Raw genomic sequence first — 20,718 nt, 5'->3', positions numbered from 1 at the left:
TTTTGCGACAACATTCTGCCCCATTACCACATTGCAAGGGGTGGTATAGGGAGGGGGAGGGGAGGGGGTTTGCTTCAATTTCATTCGCGTCTCCAAACAAGAGAGGCGAGTGGCACGAAGAACAAAAAACTAAAAGAAATTATAATTTGTTTTGGGTATAAGAGTTGGAGCTTGTTTGTACCCAAAATTCCAAAGGCAATTTTTTCGACGGATACCTCTGTTTGGAATACCCACCAAACACGCCTTTGCCCCGTTTTGTTCACATGTAAAAGAAAATCGTGAACTGGTTTTTATCCAAAAATGCTGTCGACACAAGGTAAAAAAAGCCGGCTTTCTCAGCTTAGTTTAATCCGCCCGTAGTTGAGGTTACTTTTGCAGGCTAGGCAAACGAAAAAGCCATAAAAACTAAGACACATGAATTGTATTTTATACGCAATCGTTACTTTCTTTGCAAGATACGTGTACGTTACAACAAACTATAAATAGCAATACAACAATTAATGTTCCACTGCCGAATTGAAGTAAGGTCTTCAGTTCTAGTTTTGCAGCTTGCCGCAATAATTTGCCCGTTTCTTTTTTTAAACAGAAAGCGCTATGGCGTCCGAAACAACTTAAGTTGTTTGGGACGCCTAGCGCTTTCTGTTTAGCGAGCTCAAGTTCAAGCTCACGCTGGCATTTTCCTTCTAATTCAGGTCGGTGCAATCTGCAATACATACAAAGAGAAAAAAAAAGTTTAATAAATGAGCATAAGGAATTGGTTCATGAATTCTGTATTTTTCTTGAGCGGTAAAGAAGCTTCGTCCGATGGGGTCTTAATAAGGTCAAGAGATTCGAATCTAAATACACTCTTTGTAGAAATAAACCCAGCGGATTTTCCCATACCTCAGACGTTGAATGCATTTGTAAATGAAGTAAATACAGAGATATACAGCCATGAAGCACCAGCCAATAACCAAAATAGTCATCGTCACGTTAAACGTATCCTGCCATGTCAGGTGTTGGACACTAGCTTGACACAGCGGAGAGGCACCGGTACCAGGAATCTAAGTAGTTCTCTATTCTTTGACGACGATTCTTCACAATACTACATGTACTCTACTCAGTTCTTTTTCCTACTAGTATCACTGAAATCACGCCTTACTTTGTAGTGTGTTGTAAACATGTTTACAACTGTAACTCAACCAAGGCCAGATGGTCCCAACCAGAGATAAGAATTGGTTTCGCCAAAATACACTAACAGGAAAGAACAACACAACTGTTCTAAGAAAATAGATAGAAAGGGAAACCAATCAGGCTGATAAAATCCTTAAGTGTTTTGCTTTGAACCTTCGAGGAGGCCCAAGCCAAGGTTAAAGGAAGTAGGCAAACCTGTCCACAGCAAAGCTGTTAACACTAATCTTTGAACAACAGGAAAATGTCCATGAAACAATCTGGAAAATATCCATCAAAACTATTGAAAGGAACTAACAACTGTATTCTAAAATTAAAGTCGAAAACACACCCTTATATTAGCTTCACAACACAGGTTTATCATCGTGGTCTTGAAACTGCTCCAGTAATCTGAAAGAAAGAAGAAGACATCAACAAAATGGACGCAAGGCAATCGTTTGTTCATCAGCACAGCTATGGGTTGACTGAAAATGTCGTCGAAGTCGGATAAAGTAAGAGAGCTACCAAAAACACAGAACCCTTGCAGGAACAACTACCTTATGAAGGGTGACTTTCAAAATCGGTCCAAACCGGTGTTTAATAGTCCGTTAAACCAGTCGATGGCGCTATTTGACGAATTATAAGTGACTTAGAGTCCGTCAAATAGCGCCATCGAATGGTTTCAACACCTTTGTCCGACAGCTTTGCAGTAATGAACGGAGAAAGAAAGTTCCTTGGAGATGCGTGACACTTGAAAATGTTAACTTTCAATGCATGCGCGCGCTACTATTCATATGCGCGCGTGTTTCCAGTAGCGTATTTCAACGGTTTTCTCCACACTGAAGAAGGGTTATATACCCGAAACGTCGGTGTTTCTTTCAAACCATTTTTGACACTTTTTGATAATTATTTTTATATCAATCCAATCCGAAAGCTTTGCAGTAAGCCATGGTGACTCGCCTGGTTTCTTTAGATAGAATAATGAGTTTACTATAGAGAACAAACTAGACCGTGCCAGCAATAAAACGTGTAAAAATTTTATACTCTGAAAAATTAAAAGGGATAGGTCAATATAACGTTTCCATTTGCTGCACAGGTTGCAATAGAACTTATTAACCATCGACCTCTCTTGTGTCAGTTGAGCTTGCGTTACGTGTGATTCTACCATTTTCTTAACGGTGTTTATTTTTTTCCACGTGATTAAGTTTTTAATTTTTCTCATAATTGCAACGCCATTGTGGACCTCTTGTAATGTAAAATGCACTCACCGGCCTTTTGCTGGAACTAATGCTTTATTCAGTCGAGTGGTATGACCGGATACCCTGAACCTGTTTCGTGATTTTGTCATTATACGCCATGGTGAGTGGGCATCTTCTCTGTTTCCAGAAATTGTCCTTTCCTTCATGAGGACTGAAAATCAATCAGTTAATAACTAAAAGCAAATAGTGTTCACTCCGTGGATTCCGCTGAAATTCCCATTTATTTATTTACTAACAGATAAAAGGATTGTAAGTATTATGGAACAAAAAATATTCATGTTTTTCTCAGCTGTCTAAAACACTCACCGTAATATTTTTGCCTGAAGCCACTGGCCCCATTACAGACTCGTTGATTTGTAATAGTGTCGCTTCTTGCAATGATTTATCGCCACTTGCGCGGTGAATCGAAGGCGCAATGTTGCCGATGTTTATGTCAGCGCTCTCATGAATGTCATAGCCGTTGTCCAGAACCCAGAGGGTTTCTAAATGCTGATGTGCTGATGTGTTTGTTTCGTCCACAAGCATGCGCAAAGCAGTTTCGATGTCAGAGTTCTGTTGTGACCAAAACTTCTCTTCTAGCTTCGTAGTATTTTTCTCAACCAATGTCTCCCTTGACACATATTCCGCAGGATTGCCTTTACTTTTAAACAGAGCATTGTCAGTGTCATGATGACACTGACAATGCTCGGTTTAAAAGTAAAGGTAAGTTACGATGTTCAGGCGGTTCATCTTCACTGTCCGGGTAATGTTCAATGAAAACCACGAAGGACTCGTGACGTTTACTCGATTCGTTTTCCTTTTCATCAGCAGTTTTGTTAGCGATTTGGTTTGCAGGGATTTCGCTGTTCTCTGCAGCAACATTCTGAGATTTTTCAGGCCAAAGATTGGTTTTAAAGTTACTGTGAGGAGTAGTGCAAGTGTTAAGACAAGTCAGTTTGTCTTCCAAGTCTTCAGATTGAATCTGCTTTCATTCATAGACTAATAAAGAAAGAAAATAAAATCCTTTTAGTCGTTACTGACAAACCAATCATCGACACAGACGCTTCTCAGTTCAACATTGGAACTATGTTCAAAATTACTAATAGCAATGAACCAATCCGACTCACCTAGATTTAGATTTGACATCACCAACTAGCACTCAGCTCTTCTCCCTCCCCAAATTCACGACTCTTAAGGACGGTGCCTACTATTGTTACTGCGCATACGTTCTGCGCATCGCGAGATACTCGGGTTTCCTATGGGTGGTTCCTACTTATACAGGAATATTTTTGCCCGGTTTAAAACTATACGGAGAAAGCAGAACTTAGCAAATGCTTTTAGTTTCTCAAAAGAAAATTGGGGGTAACCATGCATTTTTCAGAGATAATTGAGCTTCAATTGAGGAAAAAATCCCATACATTGCTTTATATTTTGGCGTTTTTTAGATATATTATTGCTCAATTATCTCTGAAAAATGCGTGGTTACCCCCAATTTTCTTTTTGGATTCCAATAGGCCTTGCTAAGATCTACTTTTCCCACATAGTCATAGGCCGCATAAAAATACTTCGGTATTAGTAGGCACCGTCCTTAACTCCATTCCACTCCACTCCACTCCAATCCATAGAAATAGGATTGGTGTTTATAATGCTGTGAGTCAAGTTCATCAGAGAAGTAGTACAAGTCTTAAGCCAAGTCAGTTTGTCTTCCATGTCTTCCGTAGTTTGCAGATTGAACATGGTGTCGGACAGACAGGAGGTTCAATCTGCAAATTACGGAAGAATGAATGGCATTCATAGACATAGCAGCTTCTCAGTTCAGCATTAGAACTGTGCTGAAAATTACTAATAGCAGTTAACTAGCATAGATTTAGATTTGCCATCACCGACACTCAGCCCTCCCCGAATTCGCGGGCCCTTAACTCCATAGAAATAGCATTGGTGTTACCTTCTACTCCTCCAATGAACCTGACATACAGTGACTAAGAGTCAAGTTCATCGGAGGAGTAGCAGTTTGTCTTCTATGTCTTCCGTAATTTCCAGGAAGAATGAATAGTATTCTTATATTGATGACAAAAGAAGGTGAAATCCCTTTAGTTGATATATCGGCTGAGTCGTTACTGACAAATCAATCAGCGACAGACAAGCTTCTCAGTGCAACCATACAACTGTGCTCAAAAGAAGTGGACGAATCCTACTCGCATATGTCTAGATTGGACATCACCAAGTTAACACTCAACCCCCCTTCCTCCCCGAATTCGCTGGCCCTTAACTCCATAGAAACGTGGAAAGCTTTTTGTTTTAGATGAACACTGGCAACTATCTCAGTTGACATGAGTGGGTTTGTTAGTTGGATGGTGTAATCTTCTTTTTGCTACGTTTTCATTTTACCGGTACAAATCTTGTACGGATTCAAACTGCCCCGGTTACGCCAATCTAAAATGATAATCCAGCATGTTTGGTACGGATCATCATAGCCTGCGAGCAAGCTCTGTATTAGGTTAGCCGAGAGAGGATATAGCACGGGCTGGGGCGGGGGCCCCAATCCTCTCGCGGCTGACCTACAATAGAGAGCTTGCTCGCAGGCTAGTATCATGTATACTGAGATCATGTTTGGATATGCGGTCTTTGGTCAGGATAGTATGTGCAGCAGAAAAAAGGCCAATCCATGCAAACTTGTTCCCGGGGAGAGTGACGCCGGTGTAAAAATGACGTTGAAAAGACCTTTGAAAGGTACCATCTAGGCATTTTTGGGCGTGGTTCAAATTTCATCCCTCAGCGGTACAAAATCACCCAGTTCCTGTCGCCTTTTTCTGCTCAATACCCTACAGTGTACCGCCACAACTCTCACGGTGGTCATTTTAATTCTAGCACCCTTACTGCCACCAATACCAGACAAATTTTCACTCTCAATTTAAAAGGTGCGACGGTCATCACCGCCATATTTATATGGAGTCCGCTAAGATTTTGTTACAAATCCAAAATGGCTTTATAGAAACAGAAAACTATCAACTTACAGTGTCTCCTGGACAAGTCCGATTTGCTGCATTGATTGGTTTGCTTGCAAAAATATCTTCCTTTGTTTGCCTCGGCCATTTGATACCAATGTACTGTAGCCATTTAAAAAGGGACTCCATTGCGCTAGAGAAGGCGCTCTGGACTTTTTCAAAGAAAGTTGAACTATCTCCATTAGACTCTGTATGTATGATCTGTTGTTTGGGGGAAGACTGAAGTCGAGGTAACGTCACGTTGCTTCGTGAACATTTCTGTTCGTGGCCTTCTACTATCTTTTCCTTGTCCGTTTTGTCTGCCAGTTGTTCAGTCTGCAAATCGGAAAATAATGATGGCCTTGCCCCCCCCCCCCCCCACCTCCCTCCTTTGTGTTTTTATTGGTTGAAAAGAAACTTAGTTGTAGGCTAACATTGCAACCCAATCTTTCCCCACCCAAAAATTATTTCACCTTGAGCTACATTCGCAAATGATTCAAAACAAAACAAAACTTATAGATGGATACGTATTCCAAACTAAAGTACCCCTTTTTTCAAAAGTAGGCTTCTAGCATGTGCAATTTTAGCCCTCCCCCCCCCCCCCCTTTCAGTGTTCAGTTGTTCTGCTGGTTAAGCATTCTTCAATTGAGCTGCTGGAAGTAATTCACGTCTGCAGATTTTGTTCCTATCGGACCCTTAATGAATAGCCGTTCTTCATGTACTTACTTCATCGGTGTCAGTATTTTCCTTGTAAGTAGTCGTGATTGTTTTCTGTGCGTCTACTGACGCAGAAACAAGCGTTTCAATAGACGTGAGATAGATGTCAAATCTTGCATTGATGTTCAACACCGTAAAACGACGAAAGAATATTTCTTCTCCGCCATCAACGACGTTGAGCCCTAAACAAAATCAAGAAAGGTAAGCTTGGGTTATCTAACAGTATTTGAAAGCCTATTGCCTTATATTAGTCAACTCGGTCTATCTTCCACACGATTTCGAAGGATAATTGTTAACTTATCCGAGTGTCAAAGTTGAATTTGAAATTCCTGTATTCGTTAACGTTTGTAAATCAAATTAATTTAGAACGGGATAAAGGTTATAAAAATGGGAAATTTATAAGCTAAATAATATCCTCCAGATCTTCCCCGTTTTTGCGCAACTGTGTCCAAGCTTTCTTTAGCCAAAAATGCTTTCTTTCCGCCACAATTTTTTCCCGTTAACAAAATGAAATGTAACGTTTTTAACAACACATTCGTGTAAGCGCGCGCGAAACATCACTTACGTCAGGGTAAAGAAACCATGGCAACGCAACCCAAACAAAAGAAAATTCTTCAAACTGAGCGAATCGGGAAAGGACAGATTTCAAAAAAACACTTATCGATTTTTACGAAAACCTTAACAGTTACAGATATAAAGAATGAGAAGTAGATAGTCGTTTGATAATTAAGTTTCAAATTAAGTGTTGCCATTGGTAAAGCAACGACTTTCTAGCACGCAACCTAACCTGTCACTGCCACTTACGCCATACGAAAAATCCCAAGGATTCGTAATTTCAAAAACAAGCCTTACCTTCACTGATTGCCTCGCAGGGCGTTGTTCCTAAGAATGTTAGGATTCCAATTGCCAATGACAAACTCGTTTCCACCTTGTTACGAATAACTTTTTCCATCGTGAAAGCGACAAGACTGAATTAGTGCGCTTCGCAGAACGAAGTAAAAAAAAAAAAAAAAAAACGTCATCAAAGCAAATTCGAGCGATCATATTATGCGCGCTCTAACTGTCGAACGTCCAGGTTTTTTCTTGTGTCAGCTTATCTGGGTTTCTACGATTCAGTTTATAAATTAAACAAAGTACAGTCAATTATAACTCTCGCCATGCGGACACCTCGCTATTACGGACACCCCGATAATACGAACAGCAACTAAATCCCGGCAAAAATAAATTAGAGGTTTAAGTGAAATAAATTTGAAATATACTTTAAAATGTTCTATTGCCTGTTTTTATAACCCTTCAGATCAGCATGAATTAAACTTATGGAACCCATTGGCTTCCTTGTGTTTACAGGCGATACCCTGTACGCTATAAGCATGTGTGGCAGGCCAAAGCCGCTCTTAAGAATTCATTGCTTCGATCCCAGAAGTGAATGCAGACCTTGGAACCCGCTCCGCCTACCGACAAAGGTGACAGACGCAAATGCGTGCTGATCCGACAAAGCAATCACAAGCAATTTCTTCTTTTTTTTTACGATTTATTTCGTTTTAAACTAAAGTTAGATCGAAACCAGATCAGCACAGTTGTTTGTCAATACAGAGGAAAATACACTCTTAGAAACATCGATGAAGAGTCTGACTTCTTTGTACGGTCACCTGTTAATTATGGACTAAACTTGGCCCCAGACAGACCAGAGATCTTATACAGTTCATTATTTGCCTTACAATACCGTCATAATTTCACCCCTTTAATGGGGAAGTTCGTCTGTTTTGAAGATCGAATCTTGACAATTTCTACACAAGAAATACTGACACCCAACGCTGGGTAGGCCATGTAACCCAGGCTTAACTAAAAAAGGTACTACTTGTGTATTAATGGCTGAGGAAACGAGGCATGTAACAATACTGTCATATTTTCAGTCTCTGACATTCGTATTTTTACCCGAAAATATCAGTGTCGCATTATTAAAAACTGGCTCATTGGTTAACACATTTCCAGAGTTTTGATCAGTTTAGCGGCCATGGTATATTTAACAATTAGATTATGAGCTCGAGATTTCTCTCGCGTGATAGCTGATGAGGGCGCAGCCCGAATCAGCTATCACGCATAGAAATCGAGAGCGAATAATCTAATTGTTTTAGTATAAATCTACTAGTCGGTCAAAACTGAACAAGTAAATTATCTATTTCCTGGTCGCAGACACTTTGAAAACGCGACGAAGCGGCCGCCATTTTGTTGAAAACCGCTACTCACCATCTATTTAACAATTAGATTATGAGCTCGAGATTTCTATCGCGTGATAGCTGATGAGGGCGCAGCCCGAATCAGCTATCACGCATAGAAATCGAGAGCGAATAATCTAATTGTTTTAGTATAAATCTACTAGTCGGTCAAAACTAAACAAGTAAATTATCTATTTCCTCATCGCAGACACTTCGAAAACGCGAAGAAGCAGGCGCCACTTGTTGAAAATCGCTACTCACTATCTATCACAGAATAGATAGCGAGTAGCGTAGCCAATCAGAGAACGGCATTCGTGATAGAACACTAGTAGATTTATACTAACACAGAATAGATAGCGAGTAGTGTAGCCAATCAGAGAACGGCATTCGTGATAGAACGCTAGTAGATTTATACTAAAAACCATTATACCATGCCTTACAAATATGGTAAAAGTACGGTCAGGGGGTAAAGAAATTATCACTAAATCAGCAGGATTTAGCGATTGTTTCGTAGTTATTTTTAAATAAAACAATTATTCCACTCGCGCTTGTTGGATATAAGATGATTATAGCTAACTCGGCGCTGCGCGCCTCGTTGGCTATCTATCATCTTGTATCCAACGCGCGCTAAACCACAGACCCCTTTTTCTGTTCTAGTTTGCGAGAGAGACCTGGGCCCGATTGTTCAAAAGCCGATTAAAGTTGATCCCCGATTGAAAGTTCATCTCGCTTGTTAAGAATGTTTTTAAAAGCTGCTTTCAAGCTAAAGGTAAAGAAAAGTCTAAATCAAAACTGAAGGGGAGAAATCTTTTGAAAAAATGCTTACTGATTAGTAATTAAACTCGAATCAAAGTTCACGTTAACCCAGGGTTTGCTTAATCGGGCTTTAAACGACTGGGACCTGATGCATAAGCAAGGCTAATTCTCACGCGCAAGAGTATAGCACAACAGTCCTTCCAGAGATTTTGTTCTAAGATCACAGTAACGTATGTTAGTACGCTGCACTAACTCATAGTCTAGTGATGAAAACATTTCTTACATATAATGAAAAATGACATCTGCTTTTTAATATTACCTGTCTATAAGAAAATGTCACGATACAGTGACACTTTGTCCAGTAACAATTGATCATACAATTCATCTTTCTATAAGGTTTTCAAGGACAACGCAGTTTGGATCCGATTCCCACTGAATGTCCACCATCCTAAGTTATTTGACTTTGTCTGTAAAATTTTTCTTTCTAAAAAGTTATTTTCAAGCCACTGGAAAAACTGTATCCCAGTTTTCCACTGGTGTAAGAAGTTTGGCTAAATCAATAATTGTACAACTCCAAGAATCTTTGAATAACACGATTAAAATGTGCAATACGTGGACTTGCTTCTTTTAACAGCATTCGGTCAATTTTGTTTTACTAAGGCCTCGGTTTTAGTGGCAAGTCAAGCCCATGTGAAAGCATGCGAGTCCATACAAACTCTCGCTGAAATGAAAAACGCACGCATAAGGAACAAAATTGTTTTGATCCTTGTACTTTGGGCTTGTTTTTTGGTGGTTCTATACTTGAACTTATGCTCGTGCTTGTGTTTGCGTTGCCAGTAAAACCCAGTACTAGGGCGGTTTTCAATTGAGTGTCGAAAGCGATTGCGCGTTTGCTTTGGTTTTGCTTTACTACGCTCCGTGATTGGTCGACAAAAGTTGCGCCACTTTCTCAACCAATGAGAAGCAATTGCTCCCACGTGTTTTCCCGCGCTTGGCTTCCCGTGCTTGGTCTACTTGCTTCGAATGCTGATTGGTTCGTTGCGCTGCTTGCGTCTGTTTTTAGTTTTACGACACTCAGTTGAAAACAGCCCTAAATTACCAACCTTATCTTTCCTCCTCAAAAACCAGCCTCCTTAAACTACATGTAACAACCCTGCAACTCTCAAGAGAGATCGACTTGAATTTTTTTCTTCCAACACTGTGTCAAGCAAGGGGATATTGGTGGACACGTGTTTGGACTGTCTCGACGCACCTCCAATTTCTCATTACTAACATTCAAAGAAATGAACGGTAGCAAGTCGGGAGATTTTAGCTTTGGAGCGCAAGGGTTTATTTTCCTAATTTTTTGTAGTTAGAATTCGGAACTAATTTTCTGAGCGGCCTTAAAAGTGGCACAAATCCACTTCATGCTTGCAGCTATACATTTCCCATGGTATAGAATAGATACTTCAATTGGTGCTCTACACTATACACAGTACTTATTAATAATTAGAACATTGCAGCTGTATTCGTACATCAAAAAATTCTATGATCCTCCACCACAACAACCTCCTCCGCTCTGCCGCTGGGGCTGTTCATCAACTATTACAACATTCTTTGATCGTCTGTTAGTGCCTCTCTCCACCACGCCATCTTTGGGTTCACTCTTTTCTTGCCTTTCTAACATTTCTAAAAACACAAAAATATGTTAGGTTTATGTCTCATCCCAAAAAACGTTGAACAATAATCCTATTGTTGTTGGCGCTTAGCCTGGTTTCTTTATGCCCCCCAAACTCCTGAATCAGCTGGGTTACCCTGCTAGTATCATCTTACTTTCCCAAGACAGGGTCGAAAAGGGAGATCTTCGAAGCCCTGCGGGGGGAGGGGTGGGGGAACACAAAGCTATTCTAAGTTTAAATGTATCCTTTGTATTGTTTCTTAACACTAGGCTATTGTTGGACTAACAATAGCCTATGGAATGAATGTCATGGTATAATTTTAAGCCTGGTGAATGAGCGGGAATGATGAATTTTTCAGTGACTGGCACAGGCATACTTGGAAAAAAAACAAGCAAGGGGATATTGGTGGACATGTGTTTGGACTGTCTTGATGCACCTCCAATTTGTCATTGAGTGCTCCTATCAGGAGTCAAACCTAAGACCTTCTGATTACTAGTTTGGATGCCCGGCCACACACTTAGGTTCGTATCCTGATAGGAGCACTCAGATTTCTTTCCCTCCGAGTATTTTAGCCTATTGTCAAGAAACTTTCTCTCCTTAGAACCTAGACAAAATGCTAATTCTGGCTAAATGGAGCCATGGAACCCTAAACCCATGGGATCCTGCCTTATGGTTTGCTGGTACCCATTCAAATATCTGATTATTGTTCACCACTAAATTTTCTCCAATCCTAGTTGGTTTAAAGTGATCACATGATGTGATAGTGTTTGCCCGCGGAGAGACTAAGATGCCCAGATGGATAATACTCGTCTGCAAAAAAAATCTCCCATTTATTCTTCCAATTTCATCAATACCAATCAGGTTGCTTTCAATGTAGTTTCATCCTGTACATTGTTCATTTATCTTTCTTGCTTCAATTTTTTGCCTTAAAGGTCATTTGGAGAGCTGTAAATTAGAAATGCCAGTCTCAGTGACTGACTGGTGAACAATAAAAACAATGGAGTGTTTCTTTCTCGCGATTATCGATCCGATAGTTGCCCCACGGACATTTGATGTTCTTAAAGTGCTACTGTGATCAAATTTTTACCTCTTGAATTTTAAGTTTTATCACATAGAATTCTAGGAAAGATTAAAAACGCCGTTTACCGTTTCTAAATATCTGCATTGGTTCCGGAGATATTTAACTTTGAAAAATGTGTAAAATATGTAAATGAGAGGACTGATGACGTCATAGTATCAACTCAATATAACATCAAGCATATAAATAGAGCTATCTCAGTCAATTTACATCAGAGACCATTGAAACCTGGTAGGCTAATAGTTCTAAAGGCAATACACCTACAGCTATAAAAAATTCGGTTCCCATGGCAACTAACTCTTTTCCAGTCCCCTCCAACCTGATTTCAATATTTTAGTGATTTTCAGCTTGAAAAACATTTAACAAGGCCACGAACTCGACCTAACATATTTATACGCTTGCTGGATTATGCAGATAGGGCCCCATTGGCAAATATCAAAACAGAACGCCAACTGAGGCCAGCAAAGTCTTAAGTATCAGGGAGGACTGGAACCCAGTATGTTGCCATGGTAACAAAATTGATAAGCTCATATTGTGGAGTGCACCTAGAACAATGTCACTGCAAAGAATCAAGCATTTCTGATACACATTGGCTGAGATATCTTTTTTCATAATATTTGATTAAAATTTGGTTGATATTATGACGTCATCACTTGGCTAATTTGCATATTTTAAAAACTGGAATATCTCTGGAACAAAAAGAGATATTTGAAAATAGTAAACAGCATTCTTCTTCTCGTACAGACTACTTGTTTATGTTTTCAAATGGCTTAGATTTGAAAGACGCGAATTTCGTCATAGTAGCACTTTAAAACTACCATTTAATAACCCAACACTCTTTTGTTTCAATTGAGAGAGACAATTAGATAAAAAACCAATACAATAATGTTATTGTTCTTAACTTTACAGAAGATACATGTAGGTGACAAACTCGGGACAATTAAGCTGATGTAAACAGCCAGCATCATTCTGCGACTACCCAGTCAAATCTTTTAAGACACCTTTCGTTTAATCCAAATTACAGTAGTAGTACTCTGAATGAACTCCCCTCAAAGCAGATGACCTTACTTAGATTATTTAAGACTTACTTTTTGTTAGTTCAAAGAACATTTCTTCAATGCCTTTGTTAAGTTTCGCAGAAGTGTGGAAGTGTTTTGCTCCAACAGTTTTGGCATATCTGGAATAACAAAACAACAACACACCTTCACTTGATATGAACACCTTGAAGCTGCGCTATCAGAATGCAAGTTCTTTTTCCCTGCCTCTGTATGCTTCCCACCGTGACGGTTGGGGGAAATTATTATTATGAAGTCAGTGTCCCCAGGATTAGATCCACTTCGTGTACATTTGTGTATCTTTTGTCCTCTTTTTAGCTTGTAATGTATTGTAATGTTCATAGTTAGACTGTTAAACTGTTAAGTAGGTAAGCAAGCAAGCAAGCAAGCAAGCAAGCAAGCAAGCAAGCAAGCAAGCAAGCAAGCAAGCAAGCAAGCAAGCAAGCAAGCAAGCAAGTAAGGAAGCAAGTAAGGAAGCCAGTAAGCAAGCAAGCAAGCAAGCAAGCAAGCAAGCAAGCAAGCAAGCAAGCAAGCAAGCAAGCAAGCAAGCAAGCAAGCAAGCAAGCAAGCAAGCAAGCAAGCAAGCAAGCAAGCAAGCAAGCAAGCAAGCAAGCAAGCAAGCAAGCAAGCAAGCAAGCAAGCAAGCAAGCAAGCAAGCAAGCAAGCAAGCAAGCAAGCAAGCAAGCAAGCAAGCAAGCAAGCAAGCAAGCAAGCAAGCAAGCAAGCAAGCAAGCAAGCAAGTAAGTAAGTAAGTAAGAGACTTTATTAAAAGAGGGTAACACATGACAGCTCATGCTGATAACCCTGTATTGCTTATTATAATAGTGCAAAACAAAACAAGAAAAGAAAAATGAACATCATTGACTCAGCAGCCGTTATTTATGATTGAATAAATGTTGGCTGTGGACTGAGACTTTTCAGACAACATTTGCTAGAGAATTTGCAAACTCTGAACAATGAAACTGGATCAGTAACTCCAGATAACACAAACCAGTTGGTCAGAGAAATCTTTTGCTGAACTTGACTCCTCTTGGGGACAGTTTCCTCATTCTATATTCAACAGTTACAAATGTCACTGTAATTGGGTTGTCTGGAGCTGGTATGAGAGCAGGGAGTACATGGCTAATCATGGGTGCATGGAAAATCATCTGTGTGCCTTTTGTAGAAGAAAGTACATTACACGTATGTATTACAGCCAATTCCAGTAGCGACTATCTTTTCACATGCAGTGTAACCGGGCCTAGCTCTTTAAAGTAAGTACAACTGATTTATTTATGGTTGAAGTCAAATTTGGGTGATGAAGATGGGTATATTTGTCACCAAAACGATATGGAGGATATCAAGCAGTCTATCCAAGAATGATAAATCGACTGTTTTGAATGTTAACATTATGCAAACAAAGGAGCTCAGAGCTGAATATTTCCACCAGAAGTAATGGACGAGTGCCGATCAACAGCAGTCAAATCAATTAAATTGGGAGCCCGTGCAAGCTTTACACCTCTCTTAGGTCATTTGAGGTCAGTAGTTTTCATTTACTTGTTGTTTTTTTGCCAACAAACTTGCACAAAATTTCTCCAGCCTGGTAGTTTAAAAGGTCTTTCAGCTGTTTCCACAACATGTTGAAAGATGGCATGCTGAAAGATAGTTGCTACTTTCTGCTATGCATGCAATACTGAAAATGGCTGCAAATAACAAATAAGATGATGTATTACTTACGCCTCTGCCTCCGCAGCATCAACATGTCTGTCTTTTTCAAGATCAATTTTATTTCCTGTTCAAATCAAAGCAATCCGATCATTGGCTACATGAAGGGGCATCCCATTTCACAAAGTATAATTAACAAAGATCACACTGTCAGATTGTCTCACCCTCATTAACACAGTCACCTCTCACTGCTCCTGGGGGAATGTACATGTACATGTCAACTCTTGTTGCAGGTGCAGTGCTGAGTGGCAGCTGTACTCACAGGTTGAGAATTCTCATTTGAAATGACAACATACCTGCTATACAAAGTGCAATATCTTCTCCCAACATTTTCTTGAGCTCCTTAACCCAGTTTTTCACCTGTACACATTAACAAATATGTAATAAAATAACAGGTTAAGGGGAAAAAACCATCACTGTTATTCTGACCTTTCCTCCTTACATTTCTCACAGTTCTTCTCTCCAATAATTGACTGGCCTGCCTAGATAACAGACGGCTTACTGTGGACCAGTCTATTGCAACTAACAATTTGAAATAATTAAATAAAGTGGAAGTTAACATTGCACTAGTGCAAGTTAGCCTGGCTGGGTGAATCTTAGGGTGTTTGTAGCAGAAATGGAAAATGCAACAAAATTCTGTTGAATTGCACTACACTGAAAGCAACTTCTTATTTTCTTGTTAGCACATATTAAATACAGAGCACTGCAGTTTGCTTTAAGGCTACGCTCAGCAGAGAAATTGTCGGCTGTTCTTCAATAAATCAGCATGAGTATGGCGACCCCCCCCCCCCTGTTTTTATTTCATAACAATAATAAATATAACTCCAAACGATATTGTCAAATTTGGAGAATTTTTTATTACCCAGTTTTGAAAATAATTTATCCTCATGGAATCACTAATAATAATAATTTTATTCCAATCTGTGTTCTGATGCTACAGCCACAATGTACATGTAGTTTCATTTTTTTTTAACTTTGAGGTATTTTTACTGTAAAATTGTTGTACTAGCACAAGTGCAATACCAGGAATAACTTTCAGGAAGTAATGGGTGCTTTTTGCCAGGCTAGGATTTTTAATACAACTGCCACAAGTGAGCAATCTGGTTACACAAACTGGAGCCATATAGCATAAAAAAACATGGTGACTCCTTAGACTTTTATTTCATTATCTTGATGTCCTCAATGTAATGAACAACTGTGCAAAGATTAATAACAAATATTCTTTCATAGTTAATGTTTCGTTTTCAATGACCAGACTTCTTAAATGCAAGACAGATACTACAGGTCAGGTTGGTTGGTCTGATCAAGCTTCACCTGTCTCTCTGTAAGTGCTCTTTAAAGATGGACAACTCCCTAAGGCAGACAGACAGCAGGTCCTGAGACTGCACAGCTGTCATTAGTGGCTGGCAGCCAGCCACCATGGCTGGTTACTATCATGAAGATAGATGTTGTACACTGTACATGTAGCTGGCTACTCAAAGTTTGAAAAAGGATAAAGGACAACAAGAATGAGAACCTTTCTTTTGTCATGATAGCCATGTTATGCCTGTTGTATTACAATTTTTTTTGGTTTAAAATTTTTCAAACCATTTAATTTTTATTTTCCCTTGTGCAGAATTCGTTACCACAATCCGAGACAAACGGAAATAAAAATCAAACTGGTTTGAAAATTTTTAAACCAAAAAATAAGTTTTGAACCATAATATGCCCACATTAGAGAGATGTACAGTCATGCATTTTTCCTCAAAATAATATGCCAATGGACAATCAAACGTAACATGTTTTAATTAATCATACCTTGAAAAATGAATCTTCATCCGTTATATCATACACTAGAATTGCACCATTGCTGAAAAAAAAAAAAAAAAAAAAACCAAAGCCCATGGATCAACAGTTGAAGGTATCATACATAACAATCACTGCTAACAGTGGAATCTATTAGGAGAGAGACCAAAATAATTTGGGACTAGGAGAGATGCTCAATTAACAGCATTTGATTGAGAAATGATTCCAACAAGTTTTAGAAAGCAGATGTTTGAGGGAGTTGAGGGAGGGAGAAGCTTATAGTGCATGCCAATTCACTAACTTGCATTTTCCCTACAAAGAGATTCAATGTCTGTCAAGATTAATAATTTGTGTTTTAATCCAGAGATGTTTTTGCAATGGTTCACTACAAATAGAAAAAAAGACCCACTTTTCATACAAGTATGGGAGAGACAATGAACTTGGGCATGTAGTTGAACCTGTCATAAGTGACCACCAAAAATGTCAAGCCTAGAGAGATCTAACTTAGCCTGTGGCAAAATCAGGGGGTACTGAATCTTGAGAGATCCTCCTGACATCGTGGCATCTTTGTTGGCCCGAAGCATTGCTAAACTGTTATTAACGGTGGCTGATGAAAACTTGAGCACTTTTCCTGAGATGACACCAAATCACGGGTTTTAAGGCACCAAGAAGGTTTAGAATGATGCAAAAGAGAGAAGAAAGGAGAAAGAGGAGAGGGAAGAGGGGAAAAAGGACCATGCAACTTTTTGTTTTCATTTTGGCAACTTTGGAGATGACTTGAGCGGACCCGTTTCAAAATGCGGGAAGACATACATCTATAACCAGGAGGAAAGCCCAAATGTCAGTACAAGAGGTCTGACTGAGAAAGTTTTGGTATTTTGGAAAGTGGTGGCTTAGAAGAGGTGGTCACACAGGGAGGTTTGACTCTATGGACTACAGTCCCCTAGCTTACTGACTGACGACATATCTTGCAGTACAAGTGAGAAGAGGTTTTGTTTCTTACCTATCTCTATAGTAAATAGGTCCTAATGCATGAAATCTCTCCTGCCCAGCTGTGTCCTGAAAAAAAGCAGAGATGTTTCAGGGTTGTATGTAAGAGCCGGCAGCTGGCGAAGTTCGCCGGCTACTCAGCTATGTTTCGCCAGCTACTATCATTGTTGATCGGTTGTTAAACATTTAAATTTTTAGCCTAGAACAGCCTGAAACTCGATGCAAACAAAATCAATGCAGCATTAAATAAAAATGTTTTTCCAATTCAGTCACACGTTGTCCCTTGAGTTTCTTGAGTCCCCCAATTTCTCACCTGTTAAATATGAAATATAGAATAAAAAGAAAATGTTTTCTTTGTTGTGACCATTTTTTTCTGTCGCTGTATTATAAGTATATTTCTGAAAGGTCACGGTTGTATTAACAATTTCAACATGCAATGGTTTAGTTGCGAAGTCAGCCATGTTGATTAAACAGAGGAGAGGGACTGGTGTCAATTCTTGCCTCGATCACATTCGCTCTTCAATTCCGGTCCATGTGTTTCTGAATTTGATGCCAGAGTGGAGGAAATGACATTTCCGGGCTTCTAGATTCCAAAATTTTCTGGGGGAGATACCCTAGAAGTGTTACAGCCGCCTACTTTAATAGGTCTGTTGCCTACTTCAGAACTTATTGAAACCCCTGATGTTTACTTAATAAATCTAAAAGTATCATATAAATAATTTTTGTTCATTTTCAGGGGTGAGTTGTATCTTGATGCTGACTCTATCAGGATCAAACAAAAAACCCTCAAGTCTTTCATTTGAATCATTGGACTTTATGATTTCATCCATTGATTCAAACATGGAAGTGAGTTAAATGACTCAAGTATGCCTTAACTATAGCCCAAACAGCAACATGAGCAAGTCCTGGTATTCTTGCAAACTATAGCAAAGATTGTAAATGTTGAGAGCAGAATAATGCAAAGATAAACATCTGAGGGGTGATTAAAATAATGACCTCAGATTTTAGAGGAAGGAAGTCCACAACTAAGACAACTACTTAAAATTACTGAGTGGCCAATAAAGGGAAGTTCTAATGTATTCCAGATGTGTACTTATAAAGGCACAATTATTATGCTTACCCAAATTGCAATGTTCACTCGTTGGCCCTCAATATTTAATCTTTTATTCAAGAATGAAGCCTGAAGAAAGAAAAAGATGTTGTTTATGCTACTGTTCAGATGGCCTGACACTTAATTTGCTAAAAACTGTATTCCTTCAAACTCCTGATCTAGCCCCATCCCCCTGCCCCCACCCTTGATAAGTACACTGTAAGTGCCCCCTTTGTGTCATGAAAACCAAGATAAGCATTAAAACCTACCAAAAGAAAACAAGTTGAAAATAGTGTATTTGGTAAGCAGGGAAGTTGCATTTCCTACTATGATAAAAGAATTGTCCAAATTGACTTTGAAACTGCAAAAACATGACATTAATTTTGTAATAAGTACCCAATGCATTTGCTCTTGAAAGAAAATGTGGTATACTGGTATAATTAACTTTTATTATGTAGAATGCTGTTGTCATGAAAACTGAGTAAAGACTTATCAACTGTCAGGCGGCCAATTACTACAGTGAAGGTCAGTACTAAATTCATTTCCACAGCAGGAAACAATCAGAAGCATAGTAGAACCCTTTTGTCACTACCATTATTGGACCATAAGATCATGGTCATTTAACAGGGTTCTTCAGATAAGAAATAATAATTTATTGTTGTACAAGTCTGGTTTGGGCTGAAACGTGTAGAGCACGAAGTAGAGTTTAGAGTATATTTCCACCAGTACTCAGCATTCCCCACTGACGTCTGACTGTTATACAAGAGTTGTGGTCTCATTCACTCAGGGAATTGCGGGTGGTGACACCCAGGGAGACAGGGTTTGTTATGTTCTCCCTAAATTGGAGATGAGATGACCATTTCTATATGGTCATCTGAAGTGGCTGTTGGCCCAGGTTCCAGTGAGCCCCAGGCAGTGATCCCCCCTCCCCCTGCCCTTCCCTAGCGGGAGTTGTGCTATTCTTCTGCAGGTTACTGAGAAGTTCTAGATTTGACTAAAAATTGTACTTTGATATAACGTTAAATATTTAGCAGCTCATGTATTGCGATGAATCATGATCAACCAAAGAAAGTTTTAGAAAGACATTAAAAAAAAAAAAAAAAATATCATTTCCAGCCTTGACTCTGTCATTTCCACATATGCTTTTCTTCTGTATACAGCTGTTTCAACAAAGGTTGTCCAAAAAAGTGTAAAAGCGTACGCGACAATGCCAAAAGGTAGTCTGGGAAATGCCCGATAAATATCAACAAAAGCTCAGAATCCATAATGCCTCAACCGTACAGTGAAGACTTGAGATGGCGGGCAATATGGATTCTGAGCTTTTATTGAAATTTATTGGGTATTTCCCAGACTACCTATCGGCATTGTCGCGTACGCCTTTACGCGTTTTTTAGAAAACCTTTGTCGAAACAGCTGTATACTGTACATTGACGAGCAGTAATGAGTAAATGACAGGAAAGGTACAATTAGATAACCCCACTAGTTTGATGAACAAGACAACTAGTTGTAAAGGCAAATCATTACCTACTGTCCATGTTACATTTTCATTCATTTATTCTATTTCTCTTTCCAAAAATTTTCTCTTGGACGAAATGTATTTCAAAGACTGACGTGTGAATGAGTACAAGTTAAGTATATTTAATATTGGGATGGGTAATTTTTTTCCTTATATATATATAGTTTAATAGTGCACATTTCAATTTCATTTCTTTGGTTAATCTCAAAAACGCAAAGTTGCTAATAATCGGTACAAAAAATATATCCAAATGTCTGAACTGTAACACAGTTTCCCAAATTAAATGTAACAACTATGGGTTTGTGATAAAGACAGCCGTGGATCGTCCCTCCACAAAACATGTATGTACGCATTTCTACAATTACTCACCTGGCACGAATTCTTTTTAGCAAAGATTTTTCTATAAAAATTGTTCTTATCGACGTCCACGATATGGTTAATCGAGAAAGACAAATAATTTAAGCTTACTTGTAAAGTTGTTAAATGCTTGTCGTTAAACTTGTCCTGTACGTAACGAAGCATAAGGGAAGTCTTCCCGACGCAACCTTCCCCCAAAAGAACAACTTTGAATTGATTTTTTCGCGCAGCTGCTGCCATGACGAGGATGTACGATCTGCTCACGAGCTACAAACTCCACCAGAACGTCTGAAACCAGAGTATTTGTCGCTGTTTTCAGGTGATTTCACTTAACATCCGGGCGCCATTTTCAGTCTTACAACACTTTCCATCCTCGTGACATTGACGTCAACTTGTCGATAGTCACGGAAAGGAATCGGAAGATT

The 20,718-nt window shown here is 39.2% G+C and overlaps 2 protein-coding genes across 6 annotated transcripts; both read right to left on the bottom strand.

The window, feature by feature from the left end:
• Positions 1-10: 10 nt before the first annotated feature.
• On the bottom strand, positions 11-7,295 carry LOC146470058 (uncharacterized). Of its 5 annotated transcripts, XM_085122167.1 has the most exons (6): positions 6,941-7,295; positions 6,098-6,270; positions 2,715-3,386; positions 2,422-2,548; positions 1,502-1,560; positions 11-1,233 (listed from the first exon to the last, which is right to left on the bottom strand). In XM_085122167.1, the coding sequence occupies exons 3-6, from the start codon at positions 2,931-2,933 to the stop codon at positions 1,165-1,167; spliced, it is 474 nt and encodes a 157-aa protein (XP_084978293.1). In that variant the 5' UTR covers positions 2,934-3,386; positions 6,098-6,270; positions 6,941-7,295; the 3' UTR covers positions 11-1,164. The 5 variants fall into 5 exon arrangements, with proteins under 5 accessions (XP_084978293.1, XP_084978291.1, XP_084978294.1 ...); XM_085122165.1 differs by having other exon boundaries at positions 6,098-7,295; XM_085122168.1 differs by having other exon boundaries at positions 11-703; positions 6,098-7,295.
• A 638-nt stretch (positions 7,296-7,933) lies between these two features.
• Positions 7,934-20,683, bottom strand: LOC146470057 (ras-related protein Rab-21-like). The gene is made up of 8 exons (XM_085122164.1): positions 20,405-20,683; positions 18,451-18,510; positions 17,344-17,399; positions 16,353-16,404; positions 14,852-14,915; positions 14,568-14,622; positions 12,885-12,973; positions 7,934-10,728 (listed from the first exon to the last, which is right to left on the bottom strand). Exons 1-8 carry the CDS (start codon positions 20,531-20,533, stop codon positions 10,586-10,588), a joined length of 648 nt encoding a protein of 215 aa, XP_084978290.1. The 5' UTR covers positions 20,534-20,683; the 3' UTR covers positions 7,934-10,585.
• Between the last annotated feature and the right edge of the window lie 35 nt (positions 20,684-20,718).

Source organism: Pavona decussata, unplaced genomic scaffold, assembly GCF_977016875.1.
Source record: "Pavona decussata unplaced genomic scaffold, jaPavDecu1.1 SCAFFOLD_114, whole genome shotgun sequence".
NCBI classification, from domain to species: Eukaryota; Metazoa; Cnidaria; class Anthozoa; order Scleractinia; family Agariciidae; genus Pavona; species Pavona decussata.
Note: the sequence above shows the minus strand (reverse complement) of the source record. Positions and strands in the feature narration are given on the sequence as shown.